Source organism: Hemitrygon akajei, chromosome 12 (assembly GCF_048418815.1).
Source record: "Hemitrygon akajei chromosome 12, sHemAka1.3, whole genome shotgun sequence".
NCBI lineage: Eukaryota > Metazoa > Chordata > Chondrichthyes > Myliobatiformes > Dasyatidae > Hemitrygon > Hemitrygon akajei.
In genome coordinates this window covers 99,394,041-99,414,531 of record NC_133135.1, presented here as the reverse complement: position 1 = coordinate 99,414,531, position 20,491 = coordinate 99,394,041, and the positions used below count along the sequence as shown (strand labels likewise).

Below are 20,491 nucleotides of genomic sequence, written 5' to 3'. Positions count from 1 at the left end.
CTTCACTGTGGATTACGTTAGCAGTGTAGTGGAAATTCCAGTGTCAAGGGTCATGAAGTGTGCCAAGTGACCGTTTTCAGAGACAAGGTTCTTGGGAAGGCAGATAAGTCACCCAAACCAAATGAAGTACACCACAAGGTTCTGAAAGAGGTGGCCGAGGAGGCTGTGGAGGCATTAGTAATGATCTTTCAGCAATATGGATTTCAGCAAGGCATTTGACAAGGTACCCCATGCAAGGCTTATTGAGAAAGTAAGGAGGCATAGGATTGAAGAGGACCCATGCTTTGTGGATCCAAAACTGGCTTGCCCACAGAAGGCAAAGAGTGGTTGTAGACCGGTCATATTCTGCATGGAGGTCGGTCACCAGTAGTGTGCCTCGGGGATCTGTTCTGGGACCCTTACTCTTTGTGATTTTTATAAATGACCTGGATGAAGTGGAGGGATGGGTTAGTAAATTTGCTGATGACACAAAGGTTGGAGGTGTTGTGGATAGTGTGGAGGGCTGTCAGAGGTTGCAGTAGGACATTGATAGGATGCAAAACTGGGCTGAGGAGTGGCAGTTGGAGTTCATCCCAGATAAGTGTGAGGTGGTTCATTTTTATAGGTCAAATATGATGGCAGAATATAGTATTAATGGTAAGGCTCTTGGCTGTGTGGAGGATCAGAGGGATCTTGGGGTCTGAGTCCATAGGACACTCAAAGCTACTGCACAGGTTGACTCTGTGGTTAAGAAGGCATACAGTGTATTGGCCTTCATCAATTGTGGGATTGAATTTAGGAGCTGAGAGGTAATGTTGCAGCTATATAGGACCCTGGTCAGACCCCACTTGGAGTACTGTGCTCAGTTCTGGTCACCTCACTACAGGAAGGATATGGAAGCCATAGAAAGCGTGCAGGGGAGATTTACAGGATGTTGCCTGGATTGGAGAGCAGGCCTTGTGAGAATAGGTTGAGTGAACTCGGCCTTTTTTCCTTGGAGCAATGGAGGATGAGAGGTGACCTGATAGAGGTGTATAAACTGATGAGAGGCATTGATTGGGTGGATAGTCAGAGGCTTTTTCCCAGGAATGGAATGGCTAGCATGAGAGGGCAAAGTTTTAAGGTGATTGGAAGTAGGTACAGAGGAGATGTCAGGGATAAGTTTTTTTACACAGAGAGTGGTGAGTGCATGGAATGGGCTGCCGGCAACGGTGGTGGAGGCGGATGCGATAGGGTCTTTTAAGAGACTCCTGGATAGGTACATGGAACTCAGGAAAATAGAGGCCTATGGGTAACTCTAGGTAATTTCTAAGGTAAGGACATGTTCGGCACAGCTTTGTGGGCCAAAGGACCTGTACTGTGCTGTAGGTTTTCTAATCAATAAATTCTGGAATGGTTCCAGAAGACTGGAAAATTACAAATGTCACTCCACTCTTCAAGAAGGGAGAGAGGCAGAAGAAAGGGAATTGTAGGCCAGTTAATCTGACCTCAGTAGTTGGGAAGCTGTTGGAGTTGATTATTAAGGATGAATTCCCAGGGTACTTGAAAGCACATGATAAAATAGGCCATAGTCAGCATGGTTTCCTCAATGGAAAATCTTGTCTGAGAAATCTGCTGGAATTCTTTTAAAAAAATAACGAACAGGATAGACAAAAGAGAATTGGGTGGTGTGTATTTGGATTGTCAGGAGGCCTTTGACAAGGTGCTACGCATGAAGCTACTTAACAATCTACGAGTTATGGTATTACAGGAAGGATTCGAACATGAATAAAGCATTGGCTGGTTGGCAGGAGCCAAAAAGTGGGAATAAAGGGAAACTTTTCTGGTTGGCTGCCGATGATTAGTGGTGTTCCACAGCGGTCTGCGTTGCGACTCATTCTTTTTACGTTATACATCAATGATTTGGACAATGGAATTGATGGCTTTCTTGCAAAGTTTGCAGATGATATGAAGATAGACAGAGTGGCATGTAGTTTTGAGGAAGTAGAGAAGTTACAGAAGGACCAACAGATTAGGAGAATGGGCAAGGGAGTGGCAGATGGGATACAGTGTTGGGAAGTGTATAGTCAAGCACTTTGGTAGAAGAAATGAAAGGGTAGATTATTTTCTAAATAGAGAGAAATTACAAAAAATCTGAGGTGTAAGGTGACTTGGGAAGAATTCCCTAAAGATTAGTTTGCAGGTTGAGTCTGTGGTGAGGAAGGCAAATGCAATGTTAGCATTCTTTTCAAAAGAACTAGAATATAAAAGCAATATATATTGATACTTTATAAAGCACTGGTGATTACCTAGTAAATCTGCTTTATCTATTCATTCTTTCTTTTCTAACTATGGTATCTCTGATGTGTGGCATTTTTTCCACCCTAATGAGAGAGATTACTCATTTTTTTCACATGTCCACCATACTTTTACTAGAATTGATTATTTTTAATCGGTAATCAGCTGATTCCATCAGTTCACTCTTGTGATTATCAGAGTATATTGATATCAGATCATGCCCCATTTACCTTGTCTATAAATTTTCCTGGTCTTCCTCAAATGAATAAACATTGGCGTTTTAATCCGACTTTGTTATCGGATGATGATTTTGTAAAATTTATGGAGGACCAGATTACTTTTTTCTTAAACACTAATACGTCATCTGAAATCTCATCCCAGATTGTTTGGGATGCTATGAAAGGATATCTGAGGGGTCAAATAATTTCTTATACAGCGAATCTTAAAAGAAAGACTCATTCAGAGCAATTAGATTTGATCAGTCAGATTAAAATAACAGACCAACTATATGCCCAGACTAAAAATCCTAAACTGTACAAGAAGCAAGTAGAACTTCAAACTAAGTTCGACCTTATCTCCACCCAACCAGTTGAACGTCAACTTCTTGAAAGCAAGAGCCGATTTTTATATCCCTGATGATAAATCCGGCAAGTTCTTAGTTAACCAATTAAGATACTCTGAAGCTAAACAACACATTACAAAGATTCGAATGGAAAACGGGAATATTACTTCGAATCATTCTGAAATTAACGATTCATTTAAGAATTATTATTCTTGACTTTATACCTCTGAATCTTTAAATGATAATTTTTCTGTTAACCATTTTTTAAGTAGTCTGAATATTCCTTTGCTCTCCTCTGACTTTAAAGCTAAACTCGATGAGCCATTATCATTAGAAGAAATATCTTCTACCATTTCTGCACTGCAGTCAAGCAAATCTCCTGGACCTGACGGGTTCTCTGCAGAATTTTATAAATCATTTTCCTCACTACTCTCATCTCAGTTATTGTTATTCTATCTGACTCATTTAAATATGGTAAATTGCCACCATCATTTAATGAGGCATGTGTTATTCTTTTAGCTAAAAAAGGTAAAGATCCAACAGAGTGTTCTTCATATAGGCCAATTTCTTTGTTAAATGTTGATGTTAAAATTTTAGCTAAAGTTTTGGCTTATAGATTGGAGGCCATTGTACCTTCTATTATTTCTGAATCTTCTTTGAGAAAATGTTGCTAATCTTTTAAATTCTACAAAACAGAGTTTGACACAATGGTCACCCTTATCTATGTGTCTGGTAGGTTATATTAATGTTATTAAAATGTATATCCTTCCTAAATTTTTATATTTATTTCAGTCTATACCAATTTTTATTTCTAAAGCTATTTTTGATTCCTTAAATTCTATCATTTTGTTTTATCTATGGGAGGACAAACATTCTAGACTCAATAAAGCTTACCTTTTAAAATCTAAAAATGAAGGTGGTATGGCTTTACCTAACTTCCATTTATATTATTGGGCAGCTAATATTCGCTGTCTTACTTTTTGGTCCTTTTTTCATAATCAGTCAAAATGGGTGGCAATGGAGTTGAATTCTACTAAGAATATCTCTATTTCCGCACTTCTTGGATTGGCACTTCCTTGGTGCCTGCCTAAACTAATTGTCAATCCTTTTATTAGACATACTCTGAGAATATGGGCTCAGTTTAGAAGATTTAATGGCCTTCATGGTTTCTCTCTCTCCAGTCCTATTTTACAGTCCTTTTTCTACATATGCAAGACTTAGCATTTCATGATTGGTATAGAATGGGCATTAAGTGCTTTGTAGATCTTTTCATATACAATCATTTTGCAACTTTTCAACAACTCTCTGTAAAGTTTAATCTACCCAATACCCAGTTCTTTAGATACCTTCAAATTAGACATTTCATTAACCCTTTATTGTCTAATTTTCCTGAGATGCCTGAGAAAAACGTGGTGGACCTGTTTCTTTGTATTAATCCATTGGGCAAAGGCTTAATATCTTTTGTTCATGATAAATTAGTGACCTTGAGATGTGCCCCCTTTGATAAAATTAGAACTGCTTGGGAGCATGATCTAAATATTTCTTTATCTGATGCAGTTTGGGATTCAATTCTTAAGTCAGTCAATTCAACCTCTTTATGTGCTCGCCACTGTCTTTTACAGTTCAAGGTTGTACATAGGGCTCACATGTCTAAAATCCATGGTTTTATCCTGACATTAGCCCTGTTAGTGACAAGTGTAAAGGTGGCGAGTCATTTCTTATCCATATGTGCTGGGCTTGTCCTAGTTTAGAGAAATTTTGGAGAGAAGTTGTTTCATTTTTATCCCATATTCTTAATTGCCACTTAGAACCTAATCCTCTGATTGCCCTTTTTGGTACCTTGGGTAAAGTAGAGTCTGACTAAATGCCGAACATTATCTTTTGCCTCTCTATTGGCTAGACGCTTAGTTCTCCTTAAGTGGAGAGATGTTGCCCCACCCACTCATGCTCAATGGCTTAGTGATATTATGTCCTGTTCAGATCTTGAAAAAATGTATTACTCACTTCTCAACTCTGACATAAAATTTCAAAAGGTGTGGGGACCTTTTCTTGATTATTTTCATAACTCCTCTTTAGATTCAGCTTATTCTTCTTAATCCCTTACTTCCAGCACTTTTTTCCCTCTAAGTTTTATGGTTTCTTTTTGATGGAAATTACATTATAATTTTTGTAGTAGGTATTATTATTCTTTTTAACTATATTTACAGTTTTGGGGGTTGAATGCTCTCTCTTTAATTTTTTTACACAATGGCCTGGAGGTTTCCAGTGGGTGGAAGGAGAGGATACTAACTTTATATGACTTTATTCTGGGTGCTATTTTCTTATTGTTATGAATTATACTTTTGATATGTTTACTTTGCATTGTATTAACTCATTTTGCTGTTGGGTTTTTTTTCTTTGTAGTTGCTTTGTAGAAATGCATTAAAAAATCAATTTAAAAAATGAAGCACTGGTGAGGGCTCACTTGGAGTATTGTGAGCAGCTTTAGGCTACCTGTTTTAGAAAGGTTGTGTTGAAAATGGAGAGGGTTCAAAGGAGGTTCACAAATATGATTTCAGGTTTGAATGGCTTGTCATATGAAAAGTGTTTGATGGTTTTGAGACTGTATTCACTGGAATTCAGAAGAATGAGGGGTAAACTAGATAGATAGGGGTCTGTTAGTCTCGTGAGACCATGGATTTGTGCCTTGGAAGGTTTTCAGGGCGCAGGCCTGGGCAGGGTTGTATGGGAGACCGGCAGTTGCCCAAGCTGCAAGCCTTCCCCTCTCCACGCCACTAATGTTGTCCAAGGGAAGGGCACTAGGACCCAAGCAGCTTGGCACCAGTGACGTCGCAGAGCAATGTGTTGTTAAGTGTCTTGCTCAAGGACACAACACTCTGCCTCAGCTGAAGCTTGAACCAGTGACCTTCAGATCACTAGACCAATGCCTTATCCACTAGGCCACACACCAACATGGTGGGGGGGGGGGTAAACTAATTGTAACTTATTGAATGGAGAAATGCCTTGATAGAGTGGACATGAGAGAGTCCAAGATCAGAGGACATAGCCTCAAAATAAAGGGGTGTCCTTTTAGAATGTAGATGAGGAGGTATTTCTCTGCCACAGGCAGCTGTGGAGGCCAAGTCTTTATGTATATTTAAGGCATAAGTTGATAGGTTCTTGATTGGTTAGGGCATGAAGGGATATGGGGAGAAGGCAGGAGACGGGCTGAGAGGGAAAATGGATCAGCCACGATGAAATGGCAGAGCAGACTTGATGGGACAACTGGCCTAATTCTGCTCCTATATCTTATGGTCTTATACCTCATCTGCACCCTCTCCTATAGTGAGGTGACAAGGATTGTACGTAATAATCCAGAGGTGGCCTATGTTCCAACATAACTTCCTAACTTTTAGTAAATGCCTTACTAAAATCCATTTACACCACATCTACTGCTCTACCTTCATGAATGTGCTTTGTTACCTTTTGAAAGAATTCAACCAGGCCCTTGAGACATGACCTTCCCCTTACATAGTTATGCTAACTATCCCTAATCAGACTATGCTTGTAAATCCTGTTTCTAAGAATCTTCTCCAATAATTTTCCCAAGACTGAAGTAAGACTCACTGGTCTATAATTCCCAGGGTTATCACTTTTCCCTTTCCTAAACAAAGGAATAACATTTACCACCATATGGTACCACTCCTGTGGCCAGTGAGGAGGCAAAGGTCATTGCCAAAGGTGCAGCAATCTTTTCCTTTGCTTCCTTAGCAACCTGGAGTATATCCTGTCTGGCCCAGTGTATTTATCTGTCCTAATGTTTTCTAAAAGTTCAGGAACATCCTCCTTCTTAAAATGTTCCAGCATATCAGTCTGTCTTACTCTGTCCTCACAAATGTCAAGATCCCTCTCCCTGTTGAATACTGAATCCAAATATTCACATAGGACCTCCCTATCTCCTCTTACTCGAGGCATGTGTTTCCTTTTCTACACAGATTGTTCCACCCTTATTCATGTCACCCTCCTGCTCTTCCTACACATGTAGAGCACCTTGTGGTTTTCCTTAATCCTACTCGCCAAGTTCTGCTAAGACCAATCTTCAGCTCTTTCCTGGTATATTGTAACTCTCAAGAGCCCGGTCTGATCCTTGCTTCCTAAACCTTTGGTGAGCTTCCTTCTTCCACTTGACGAGATGTTTCACACCTCTTGTCAACCACGGTTCCTTTACCCTACCATTCTTTCTCTACCTCAATGGGACAAACCCATCCAGAGCCCCTTGCAAGTACTCTCAAAATAACTTCCACATTTCCATTGTGCATTTCCCTGACTACACTTGTTCACAATTTATGCTACTAAGTTCCTGCCTAATCGCATCATAATTCTCCTTCCCCCAATTGAATACTTTCCCATACTGTTTGGTCATATCCCTATATAAGACTATGGTAAAGGTCAGGGAACTGCGGTGATTGCTCACCCACCAAGAGATGTGTTACCTTGCCAGGCTCATCACCTAGATCCGTGACCTCTCCTCTAGTTGGTGTATCTACATATTGTGTCAGGAAGCCTTCTGGACACAGCTAACAAATGCTGCCTCATCTACAACTTTTGCACTAAGGATATTATGGCAAACTGATGTTATACGCACCATAATGGCTGTTAAGTTCACAGGGTCAGATGTGATCTAGCCCAAGTTCCTTTGGGAAGCAAGGGAGTTTATGACTGAGGCCTTGAAGTGATTTCTGCTAGAAGACTAGAAAACAGTTAACATTGCTGCATTATTTAAGAAGGGAAGTAGCGATAAGTCAGGGTTCATCAGGCCACTGTACTTTACAATCAGTGGGATGGAAATTATTCGAGGAAGTATAAAGGAACAGGATTTACATACATTTGGAAAGGCAGAGTCTGATCAGAGATAACACATTTGGCTTTGTGCAGGGAGATACTGCCTCACTAATTTGAAGGAGCTTTTGGAGACTGTAACTAAGAAGGTTGATTAAGGCAAGGTGTTGACTGTGTGGATTTTTAAGGTATTTGACTATTGAACGTTGATGAACAGAGGGATCTTTGAGTTCAAGTCCATTGTTCCTGATGATTGCAACAGGTTTATTGGCAATAAAGGCATAAGGCACACTTGCCTTCATAAGTTAGGGCACACATTATAAAAGTTTGGACATTATATTACAACTTTACAATAAACTGGTTAGGCTGCAATCAGTGTATTGGGTGTATTTCTGGTCACCATACTTTAGGAAGACTGTGGTTGAGCTGGAGAGGGTGCAGAAGAGATTCACAAAGACTTACCTGGTTTAGAGGACTTCAGTTATGGAGAGGGAATTGACAAGCTGGGCTTGTCAGGTCTTGGACAGTTAGGTCATATCCTGAGGCTGAAAGGTAACCTGGCAGAGGTATACAAAATTATCGGAGTATATATTCAGAATGCTTGTAGGGCTATCAAAAAAATAAGAGGACAAACGTTTAAGGTGAGAGGAAGGATTTATAAAGGTGAGCTGAGTGATGTTTTTATTAATGTTTGCTGCCAGAGGGAGTGGTAGAATTGTATATGATTACTACATTTTAGAGACACTTAGACACTAAAATAAGCAAAGTCACGAAAGGCCTTAGTTCAAATGGAGGCAAAGGAATTAGTCAGATGGGCAAAAGAGTAGACATGGGCAGACCCCACTTGGAGTGCTGTGCTCAGTTCTGGTCGCCTCACTACAGGAAGGATGTGGAAGCCATAGAAAGGGTGTAGAGGAGATTTACAAGGATGTTACCTGGATTGGGGAGCATGCCTTATGAGAATATGTTGAGTGAACTCAGCCTTTTCTCCTTGGAGCGAAGGAGGATGAAAAGTGACCTGATAAAGGTGTATAAGATGATGAGAGGCATTGATTATATGGATAGTCAGAGGCTTTTTCCCAGGGCTGAAATGGTTGCCACAAGAGGACACAGGTTTAAGGTGCTGAGGAGTAGGTACAGAGGAGATGTCAGGGGTAAATTTTTAACTCAGAGAGTGGTGAGTGCATGGAATGGGCTGCCGGCAACGGTGGTGGAGGCGGATACAATAGGGTCTTTTAAGAGACTTTTAGATAGGTACATGGAGCTTAGAAAAATAGAGGGCTATAGGTAAGCCTAGTAATTTCTGAGGTAGGGACGTGTTCGACACAACTTTGTGGGCCAAAGGGCCTGTATTGTGCTGTAGGTTTTCTATGTTTCTATGGACATGGTGATGCTAAAGATCCAATTCTTTGCTGTGAAAGTTAATGACTCTATCACTCATAACAGCCTTAGGAGTCATCACCACCACTTCTGACAAACTCTGGAAAAAATCACCTATCTGTACAGGAGCCAATCCCTTATTCTTTTGGAAAAATGAAAAGACTTTAGAGAAGGTGCAGAAGAGGTTTACAGATTTGGCTCCCAAGTTAAAGCTCATTAAATATATGGATAGACTAGGAACTTGCTTGTCCTCAGAACCAAAGAGGAGTTCACTTCATGAAAGGAATCAGAACAGACAAAGAAAGCCACTTCTTATAGAGAACAGAGTCAATTGTGTACAGAATTAAAGTGATTGGCAACAGAGCCAAACATTACAGGAAGATCCAGCTTATCTGCAGACATTTGCTGAATAAAGGGTGTGCTGCACTCGTTCATTTATTTATTTATTAAGATTCCACATGGAAGAGGCCCTTCTGGATCTTTGAGCTGCACCACACAACAATCCCTCAATTTACAACAGAACACTGGACAATTTACAATGACCAATTAACCTACCAACTAATACATCTTTGGACTGTGGGAGGAAACCAGAGCACCCGGAGGAAACCCACACAATCACAGGGAGAACGTATAAGCTCCTTACAGGCAGCAGTGGGAATTGAATCCAGATCGCTGGTACTGTAAGGTGTTATGCTAGCCATTATGATACTGTGCCGCCCCACATTTCTGAAGGCTATGGAGGGAAATTTGGCAGATTCACATTCAACATGTGAATTAGTAACCCATATGTATACAAGTGGAGGTAGGAAGTGAAATAATGAGCAGAGGGAGCAAGGGTAGGGAGAGGGAGGGGAGGCAGAGCAGGAAAATCAAGCATAAGGAGAGGTGGGAGGGGAGCAAGAGTTGGGGAGAGAGGGGATGGAGGGAAGGGGTGAGGGAGAGAAGTGTGGAAGAGAAAAAAAGGAAGAACAGATGAGGAAAAGACAGGGCCAGTGAAATGGCAGGGTAGAGAGAGGTTAATAGTTTATGGTGAAATGAGAAGTGGATAGCTGTGCAGATGAGAGAACTGAGTGTTCTGCCAAAGCAAAAGAAAGAATATTGCAGTGTATAGGGATATTCCTGGGGGGAGAGTGGAGTGAAGACGGAAGCTGCCAGGGTAGAGTGAGGAGAATGAAAGGTGTGGGGGTGTGCAGATGGGAGAAGAGTGGAAGGGGATGTGGAAGGGGTGGAGGAGCAGGAGGAATTGGGAGGGGATCAAGGGGGTGGGGAAAGGGGAGATGGGAGAGAGGGAGGGATGAAAGTAGGAGAGAGTAAGTTTGTGGAGTGGAGGGGAGAGGTGTGGAGGGGAATAGGATGGTGGGAATGTGGAGGAGGAGGAGAAGGATCGTGCAGAGGAGGAATGGGAGGGTAGAGGGGAGAGGTGGTGTGAAGGAAAGAGGGAGTGGGTATGGAGGGGTGTAGTAAGGGATGAGGGGGTAATTGTGAGGAGACATTCTGGAGATGTGGGTCTGCTGTGCTCATGTGTTTCTGGTGTCGGAGTGGTGCTGTGCAGCTGAGGAGGAGCGGACACTCCAGGGGTATAGGGGCAATGTGGGATGTCTGCTGGTGGAAGTGTTGATGGGATTCGGTCAGGCTGACGTGTAATTCCATAGCTGGAGAGTTGTTGATGGAAGAGATGGTCTGTGCAGGGATCAGGTTCCTGGGGGAGGGAGGGCTTCATACCTGCTACCGAGCTCTCTGCCGCATATCCAGTGATGCACTGCTGTCTAAGCAGGGAGACCTCTCTCTCCAGCAGCTCAATACGGTCGATGAGGTTCCTGAGCAGCGAGTTGGTCAGACAATCACAGGCCTGCTGGGGGACGAAGATGTTGTGGGTGAAGCCCACCTGATTCTGCAAGGTCTGGTTTTGTTGGAAGTACTCATCAGCGTAGCCATGCTGGGAAGGTTTAGTCAGTCCCAGGGCGCAGTCCGCCCTGACTGAACAGAGCGACTCCTGAGGCATGTTGATGTTGTAGATGTGATTGAAGATGATCGCCTGCCGCTTCAGCAGCATGGTGTGGTTAATCCGATGAACACTGACTAAGGCTTCAGCATCCTTCTGCCATTCTGCCTTAACCAACACCTGATACTTGCCAGAATCCATCAGCGTACTGAGCCAAAGCACCAGAACAGGCAAGAGCAGCCTCATCTCAGCGTGGATGACTGGGTGCCACCTGAACCGAAGATGAACTGGATTAGGAGCTGCAAAGCAAAGTTCAGAGTGTCAAACCAAAACTCCTGCTGAAACTTCACTTCCAACATGCTCCCAATGTGCCTTTAACCACAATAATCATCAAGAGCACTATGTCTGTGCAGGTACTGTCCCTACCAACCACTGGCTCAGTAAGCCATGCCTCAGTTTTCAAATTTGCATTGGTTAAACCCTTCATGTCTCTCCTGCAACACACCCCACCCCAGTTCCCTCGCTAAACTTCCCAGCCCAACAGTCTAATGAAAGACCCTCTCTGTTCAAAACCAAGCCACTGACATCCTGACCATTCCCACCCCCCCCCCCCCCCCACCAACCAACCAACCAAGTACGGAGGTCCTGACCCCTGCATCTCCCTCTTTAACGTTCACTGCTTCTCTCATTTCTTTCTTAAAATGCTGCTTTACACCAAACTTAAGCTTCCTGTCTGAGGTGACTCAGTACCGAGTTACTATGAAGTCACTCAGAACGTTTTTCTGGTGCCACATAAATACAGGGGGCTTTGTCAAAAAGTGGGGTGGGGGGAGGTAGATATCAGAGCTCTGCTTCTCTGCAAGAGTTAGATGCGAGTCACTGAGACGACTCATTCAGACTGCTCCAGAAGGCTCAGTGGTATCGGAAGTTGTTGAATGCTTCCTTTCTGAGAGAAAAGTCAAGCCATCTACCACTTTGCTCAATTACGTTATCTCTGTTTCTTTGTTTTGCTCTTGACAGTCCAAGGAGGAAGAATTTATTTAAACACTGAAGTATTGCTATAATCTTATTTCTTGATGATGAAGCTATAAGAGCATTACAAGGATCTTTGAAAGAAGAGGATGTGCTGGATGGAGACACTAAGACACAGCAGTTGGATGCCTGCCTGCTTCATTCTCCAGCACCTGCTCTGACCCAGTAATACTGCCCCCATTCTCAGCTTCCTCTAAGGGGACTGGCACCAAAATCGTCAGCAGGCAAATCGGACTGACTGGTGCCTCTCATTCCCAGCTTTAATAGTGTGAGCACACACGGCCTGGACAGTTTCATAATCAAATCAATCACAAAAATAACACTGAGAAAATAATCTCCCGAGAACTGGATCATCACAAATAGCCTGATAACAAACAAGCTGAGAAAGATTAGAACAAGGTATGTGAAAAGAAACCAGTGCTGGTCGCAGACATACACAATACTCACAGTTTGAAGGGAACGACTCACTTCTTTCCAGTAATGGGAGGAAGAAAGCAGTAGAATCTACGAAGGGATAAAGGTAATTGGGTGAGTACGAAGCATGGGAAAGTGTCAAATGATGTATTTTGACTGCTGAAGTGTAAAGAGATTACGTTTAAATGAAGAGGGCATATTTAGAGTCATTGAATCATGGAGAAGTACAGTACAGAAACAGGCCCTTCAACCCATCTAGTTCATGCTAAAATTATTTAAACTGCCTACTCCCATCGGCCTGCACTGGGACCACAGCCCTCCATACCCCTACCACCCACATACCTATCCAAACTTCTCTTAAATGTTGAAATTGAGCTTGCATGCACCACTCTCATGACCCTCTCACCCTTAACCCCTAACCTCTGGTTGTAGTCCCACCCAAGCTCAGTGGAAAAAGCCTGCTTGTATTTACCCTGTCTATACCCTCATAATTTTTTATATCCCTATCAAATCACCTCTCAATCTTTTTGGGTTCTAAGGAATAAAGTCCTAACCTATTCAATCTTTCCTTATAACCCAGATCCTCCAGTCTTGGCAACATCCTTGTAAATTTTCTCTGTAGTCTTTCAACCTTAGTTACATCTTTCCTGTAGGTAGGTGACCAATACTGCTCACAATACTCTAAACTAGACCTCACCAACGTCTTATACATCTTTAACATAACATCCTATCTCCTGTTCTCAATACTTTGATTTATGAGTCCAATGTGCCAAAAGCTTTCTTAATGACCCTATCTACACGTGACACTGCTTTCAACGAATTCAGGATCTATATTCCCAGATCCCTTTGTTCTACCACACTCCTCAGTGTTCTGCCGTTCACTCTGTAAGACCTACCCTGGTTGCTCCTATTGAAGTGCAACACCTCGCACTTATCTGCATTAAATTCCATCTGCCATTTTTCCACCCATTTTTCCAGCTGATCCCCCTTTGCTCCAAGGAAAACAAACCCAGTGTCAACCACTCCTTACAATAAAATTCTTCCATACCAAACAATATTCTGGAGAATTTCCTCTTCAGTCACATCCTTCTTACAGTGTGGCAAACAGAACAGCATAAGGTACTCAATTTAGAACATGAAAGCCATAATAGCCTTTTCGCTGTCCACTATGTCCCCAATATGGGTGTCATTGCAAATTTGCTGATTCAGTTGAGCACATTACCATCCAGATTGTTGATATAGATGACAAACAACAACAGGCACAGCAACGATCCCTGTGGCACCCCACTAGTCACAGGCCTGCAGTTAAAGAGGCAACCATCTACCACTCACTTGCTTCTTCCACAAAGCCATTATCTAATCTAACTTACTTCCTCATCTTGAATGCCAAGTAACTTTGTGTTTTAGATTTCTAGCAATTGCACCATTTGGCTTTCCTATTACAGAAAAATAAACCTTATTACACTTTTGCAGGTCTCGATTTTAGATCTTTCTGTGAAAGGAAATTCTTACCTAAAAGTAGCCAGTAAAGCTTAATAATTCTTGAGATGGGGGAATTGCTGAGAAACAAAACTGTAAGCACTTAGAGTCACACAGTAGAGAAAAGGGCACTCCGGTCAATGCTGACCATTCAACTATCTATTCATACACACTGTAATTACATTATGTATAGTTAATTCAAGTGCTTATTTAGATACAGGACCTACTTCCAGGTGTCCAGATTCCATCCTCTGCATGAAAATGTTCCTCCTTAGACCTCTTCTAAACATCTTCACTTTTTCTGAAACCCTTTAGCTTTTCTCACTGCCGTTTTGGTGGAAATCTTTCTATGAAAGGCTCATAATTTGCATACCTCATCTCCCTTGTTCCAAGGAAAACAACCCCAGCATCTCCATTCATTCCAGCCACACCAGGCAATATCCTAGAGAATCTGCTCTTCAATCACATCCTTCCTCTAGTGTGGCAAGCAGAACAGTATACTGTACTCCAGTTAGAACAATACAGCACAGTACAGGCCCTATCAATCTCAACCGTTCCCTCTCACATAGCCCTTAATTTTTCTCTCACCCATATGCCTATCTAAGAGTCTCTTAAATATCCCAAATGTACCGACCTCTACTGCCAACTCATAGGAGAAAAAACCTACCTCGGACATTCCTCCTAAACTTTCCTCCAATCAGTATAAAATTATGTTCCTTTTGTAATAAATATTTTTGCCCTGGGAAAAAAATCTCTGCCTATCCACTTTATCTATGCATTATCATCTTTTATCTTTCTATCGAATCACCTCTCATCCCAATTCGCTTCAAAGTGAAAAGACTTAGTTTGCTCAACCTCTCCTCATAAGACATGCTCTCTAAACCAGCCAGTATCCTGGTAATTCTCCTCTGCACCCTCTCTAAAGCTACCACATCCTTCCTATAATGAGGCAACCAGAACAGACCACAATATTCCAAGTGTGGCCAAACCAGGGTTTTCTGGAGCTCTATCATTAACGCATGACTTTTAACCTTAATCTCCCAATGAATGAAGGCCAACACATTATACACCTTCTTAACCATCCTATCAACTTGTGCAGTAACTTTGAGGGATCTAAAGCATAGACCCTAAGATCCCTCTGTTCCTCTACACTGCTAAGAATCCTGCCACTAAATCTGCATTCTGCTTTCAAGTTTGGCCTTTGAAAGTGTATCATTTCACACTTTTCTGGATTGAACTCATTCTGCCACTTCTCAGCCCAGCTCAGCACCCCATCAATGCCTCGTTGATACCTACAGTGGCGTGCAAAAGGTTGGGCACCCGGGTCAAAATTTCTGTTACTGTGAATAGTTAAGTGAATAGAAGACAAACTGATCTCCAAAAGTCATAAAGTTAAAGATGAAACATTCTTTTCAACATTTTTAAGCAAGATTAGTGAATTATTTTTGTTTTGCATAATTTTAGAGTGTTACGAACTGTAAAGTTTTAGAAACAAATCAGCAGCAAGAGATTTCACACTGAGTCCAGTGTTAATGTTAACAGGTGCTCTTAAACTAATAGCCTCAGCAAATGACCGCAGGTTCATAACACTTCCCCACAAAAAGGAAAATTTTGATCTAAAAGAGCAAAATTTTAACTGCAAACTACAGTATGTGAAACAATACATGTATGGTTATCATATAGCATACTACAGACTAACATACACATTACAGAAGCGTATACATCAAAATAAATTCCACATCACTCTTAAAAATACATTGCAAGCTTAACATCTAGAAAGGAAATCTGCAATTATATTATCCTTGCCTTTAATGTGAGTGATCATAATATCATATTCCTACAAAATCAAACTCCAATTTAACAACCGTCTGTTTATGTCCTTCACCTTACTCAGAAACACTAATGGATTGTGATCTGTACAAACCACAAGTGGTTTCTGAGCTGGGCAACCATAAACATTAAAATGCTGCAAAGCTAGAATAAGTGACAATAACTCTTTCTCTATGGTGTGTTACGTACCCGTGACACGTGACATTGGTACCCTTGTCACGTGACTGGGGTTGAAGTTATACTGGACTTGAGGTAATGGTCTTGTGATGGTGGAGTGATGTCATTTTCCCGCCAGTAGAGGTCATGTGACAGGTTTTTTTTTACAGGTTATAAAAGGAAGACCCACCCTGTGGGGTGGGGCAGTTCGTGGCTGGATTTGCCAAGCTGACTTCATGCCACTGCGTGATTTAATGTGATGACGCAGTTTAGTTGAAAAATGAAGTTTTATCTAATGCCTAAAGTTTAAAAGGTCATTGCCAGCAGTTTCTTACAATACTGCTAGTGGAGAGTGAATATCGGAGTTCGGAAGTTAAAGATCGAGGAGAATTGATTTTCGAAGGTGGAATGGTTTCGACCTGGTGTGATCCTCATTCGGAAGGATTTCGTTGACTGTTCTCATGTTAATCTCTGCTGGGATAGCAGGAGATTGAGGACAGAGTGTGGAAGAAGAGGTCAGTGCCTTTAAACCGTTACGTTTTATAAAATTCTACGTGGGAAGAGTTCAACGCCGGGGATCGAAGGACAACGACGTGGAAGAGAATTTAAATCGCCTTAAAAAGTCTCTCCTTTTAAATGGACTGTGAGCATTTTGAACTTTTGGCATACCGCTTTAAATAACTGTTTTTTTTTTCAATACCGCTTTAAGAACTGTTAGAGCTGCATCGCTTTATGAACTGTGAAGTTGCCGCTCAGCAGCTGTTTTCCGGTTACGTTAGTGTTTGTTTACTTTTGGGGGGGTTTGTTTTCAGTGTTTAATAAACGTGTTATTTGTTATAAAAACCCTTGCCTAACTCACATATATTTATTGTTGCCTGAATACGTAACAGGTGGAATAATTTCCTTGATGCTCATTGAATTTCTTTGAAAAGTAAGCCACAGGATGTCAACACCATCATCCTCCTTTTGTAATAAAACTGCTCCTGCAGCTTCATCACTGGCATCCACAGCTACAGAGAATGGCCTTGCAAAGTCAGGTGACTTGAGTACAGGCTGGTGACATAAAATGGCTTTCAATTTATCAAATGCCTCCTGTCAAGGCTCTGTCCAAACAAACTTTTCACCCTTTTTCAGGAGGTTGATCAAAGGGAGAACAATATCAGCAAAGTTCTTACAGAACTTACAATAATATCCAACCATTCCCAGAAACTTTCTAAGAGTCTTTTTACCAGTTGGAATGGGAACTTCAGAAATTGCCTGAACAGGAGTCAGCCAGCCGTGAGACAATGAAGGCAGAAAAGTCCCTGACACATCATCAAAACCTGAATCCCGATTTTGGCTATCATGGGTAGCAGAATCATGCTGCACAGAACTATCTGCAATGGCTGACTTCTTAGCCATACTTCAAGTTACTGCGCAGGAGGGATAAATGTTAGAATCTATCTTTGAATCATCAGTGACTGGCTTAGCTGTCAGCTGCACTGCAGGAACAACTTTACCATCTGCTAGGTCATTTCCTAACAACAGAGAAACACCTTCCACCAGTAAACTGGGTCATAGTCCTATTTTAACAGATCCCGAAACCAACCCTGACCCTAAAGTTACCTTGTGCAGTGGCACAGGAACAATCCTGCCCTCGATGCCTTTAATAAGATTTACCTCACCAGTGGCAGTCTCATCACTAAACTTCAGAACACTGTCTAATATAAGTGACTGAGAAGCCCCAGTATCTCAAAGAATCTTCACTGGTACTGGGGTTGACCCTTCATTCACTGACACAAACCCATCTACCTCCTTTTCCTTCATCTTCTTCAGAAGGGAACAATTAGCCATAATATGACCAGCTTTCCTACAATAATGACAAGTAAGACCAGAATATTTCTCCTTCACTTGCTTCCCTTCATCCTTATCTTTGTCACTAGACATAGATTTAATTTCTGGTTTACCCTGACTGTCCATGCTACTCTTTTGGAAGGTCTTACTCAGCACAATCTTAGCCTTTTGGGTGAGGGCAAACTCATCTGCTAATCTAGCAGACTCTTGCAATGTGGAAGCATCCTTTTCATCTAAATGTGCCTTTATGTTATTAGGAATGCATCCTCTTATGTTCTTCAATTAAAACCAGCTCTTTCAAATTGTTAAAGTCATCACTCACAATTTTAGATGTACACCATCACTCAAAGCACACAAACTTCTCATAAGCAAATTCTACATAAGTCTGTTCACAGATTTCCTCAAATTTCTAAACCTTTGCCTATAGGCTTCTGGAACCAGCTCATGGGCTTTAAGTACAGTCTGTATCACAATCTCATAATTAGCTGCATCTTCAACTGACAGGACAGAATAAGCCTGTTGAGTCGTACCCTTCATACATTCTGTAACAGAAGAGGCCAACTAACTTTTGGCCACTGTAGGTTGAAAGAATTTATCAACCTCAGCTTCATTAAATGGAGGGACCAATTTAACTTCCCAACTGGCCACAAACTTCTCACCAGAGTCAAACGCTAGACCCCTTTGCTGTAGATTGTCTAACTTCTCTAGCTCAAACCTCCTTTGTCTTTCATTTTCTCTTTCGGCAGCCTCCAGCTGCATTCATTATCATCTCTCTTCAACCTCTAGCTCTAATCTAAGTTTCTCAAAATTTATTTGTTCCAGCTTTAACTGGATCTTGAAGTGATCTGGTTTATGTTCAAGAAACAATTCCAATGCCCCCCCCCCCTTCAAACGCCTTCATAGATACATAGTGCTCAGCTATTCTCCTCTGAATCTCTGGCTTTCTCATAGACTGCTTTACCTCAGTAAGGTTCAGCTCTTTAGCAATAGTCAACAAGTCATCCTTCTGGCATCCCCTAATGTCACAAGGTTTGGGGCTTCCAGAAATGCATCAATATCCATTGCTGCTGGTTTCCACACACAAATCAATCAAAAGGGAAGTAGCCAATGAGATCGATAATCAATCAATCAATCAATCAATAAGCGCTAATTTGGTTCATATCCCGGATGAGCGCCCAATTTTGTTATGAACTGTACCATTTTAGAAACAAATCAGCAGCAAGAAATTCCACACTGAGTCTGGTGTTGATGTTAAACCATTCTCTTTATTAGTATCTACTTATAATATAGTAACCAAAATATATATATGTGTATATATGTGTGTAAGCATAACTCCCAACTATTGAGCTTGGGAGAACAAGGCTTTTAGAGTCTTGAGATGGTAAAATAGGAAAGTTCAGTCCTCCACATTATAAATGATGGGAGATATTTGTAAACCACATTGTAATGGAGGGAGAAGGTGAATACGAAGTATTCCACAGGTTCCACGTCAAGTAAACAAAGTAATAGTCACTGTAGATCTTGTCTGTCATGTCATTCCAAATCCACATACGATTTATCACCAAAACAACCTGTCACAAGAATATCGTCTTCGAGTGGTTACCACACAACATACTCAGGCAAGGATTAACACACAAGTGGTCCCACAGGATATTCCAAAATCCACTCCTATGGATCATATGAAGTGACAGTCACTTATCCGTTATGCTCTGCCCTTCTGGGCATAGGAGAGTTCCAAACTGAAGCTACCGGCTTCCCCAGTGTCTCTCTCTCTCTCTCTCTCTCTCTCTCTCTCTCGCTCAGCCCAGTGTTAGCCTGTGACTGACATCATAGTCCCTCCTCACTCAGGCGCTCTTAAAGTAACAGTCTCAGTAAACAACTGCAGGTTCATAACAAGAGTGAAAAAAGGAAAGGAGCACCATGCAAAAGTTTGGGCACCCCAAGAAATTTGAACTCTCAGAAAACTTTTACCAAGGTCTCAGACCTTAATTAGCTTATTAGGGTTATGGCTTGTTCACAGTCATTGTTAGGAAAGGTTCAAGTGCTGCAAATTTCAAAGCTTTATAAATACCCTGACTCCTCAAATCTTGTCCAAACAATCAGCATCCATGGCCTCCTCTAAGCAGCTGCCTAGCACTCTGAAAATTAAAATAAATGATGCCCACAAAGCAGCAGAAGGCTATAGGAAGATAGCAAAGCATTTTCAGGTAGCCATTTCCTCAGTCCGTAACGTAATTAAGAAATGGCAGTTAACAAGGAACGGTGGAGGTCAAGTTGAGGTCTGGAAGACCAAGAAAACCTTCTGAGAGAACTGCTCATAGGATTGCTAGAAAGGCAAATCAAAAGCCCTGTTTGACTACAAAAGACCTTCAGGAAAATTTAGCAGACTCTGGAATGGTGATGCACTGTTCTACTGTGCAGCAACACTTGCACAAATATGACCTTTATGGAAGATTCATGAGAAGAAAACATTTCCTGCATCCTCACCACAAAATTCAGCATCAGAAGTTTGCAAAGGAACATCTAAATAAGCCTGATACATTTTGGAAACAAGTCCTGTGAACTGATTAAGTTAAAATAGAACTTTCTGGCCACAATGAGCAAAGGTATGTTTGGAGAAAAAAGGGTGCAGAATTTCATGAAAAGTACACCTCTCCAACTGTTAAGCATGGGGGTGGATCGATCATGCTTTGGGCTTGTGTTGCAACCAGTGGCATGGGAAACATTTCACTGGTAGAGAGAAGAATGAATTCAATTAAACACCAGCAAATTCTAGAAGCAAACATCAC

The 20,491-nt window shown here is 41.6% G+C and overlaps 1 protein-coding gene across 4 annotated transcripts in view; it reads right to left on the bottom strand.

Moving 5' to 3' along the window:
• tnr (tenascin R (restrictin, janusin)) overlaps positions 1 to 20,491 on the bottom strand; it is a 178,030-nt gene that overhangs the window by 136,354 nt on the left and 21,185 nt on the right. For all 4 annotated transcript variants that reach the window (XM_073063750.1, XM_073063751.1, XM_073063753.1 and 1 more), the window contains 2 exons: positions 12,438 to 12,494; positions 10,739 to 11,257 (listed from right to left, as the gene is read on the bottom strand). In XM_073063750.1, coding sequence (XP_072919851.1) covers positions 10,739 to 11,257; positions 12,438 to 12,494 — 576 coding nt within the window. The remainder of the gene's footprint in view (positions 1 to 10,738; positions 11,258 to 12,437; positions 12,495 to 20,491) is intronic.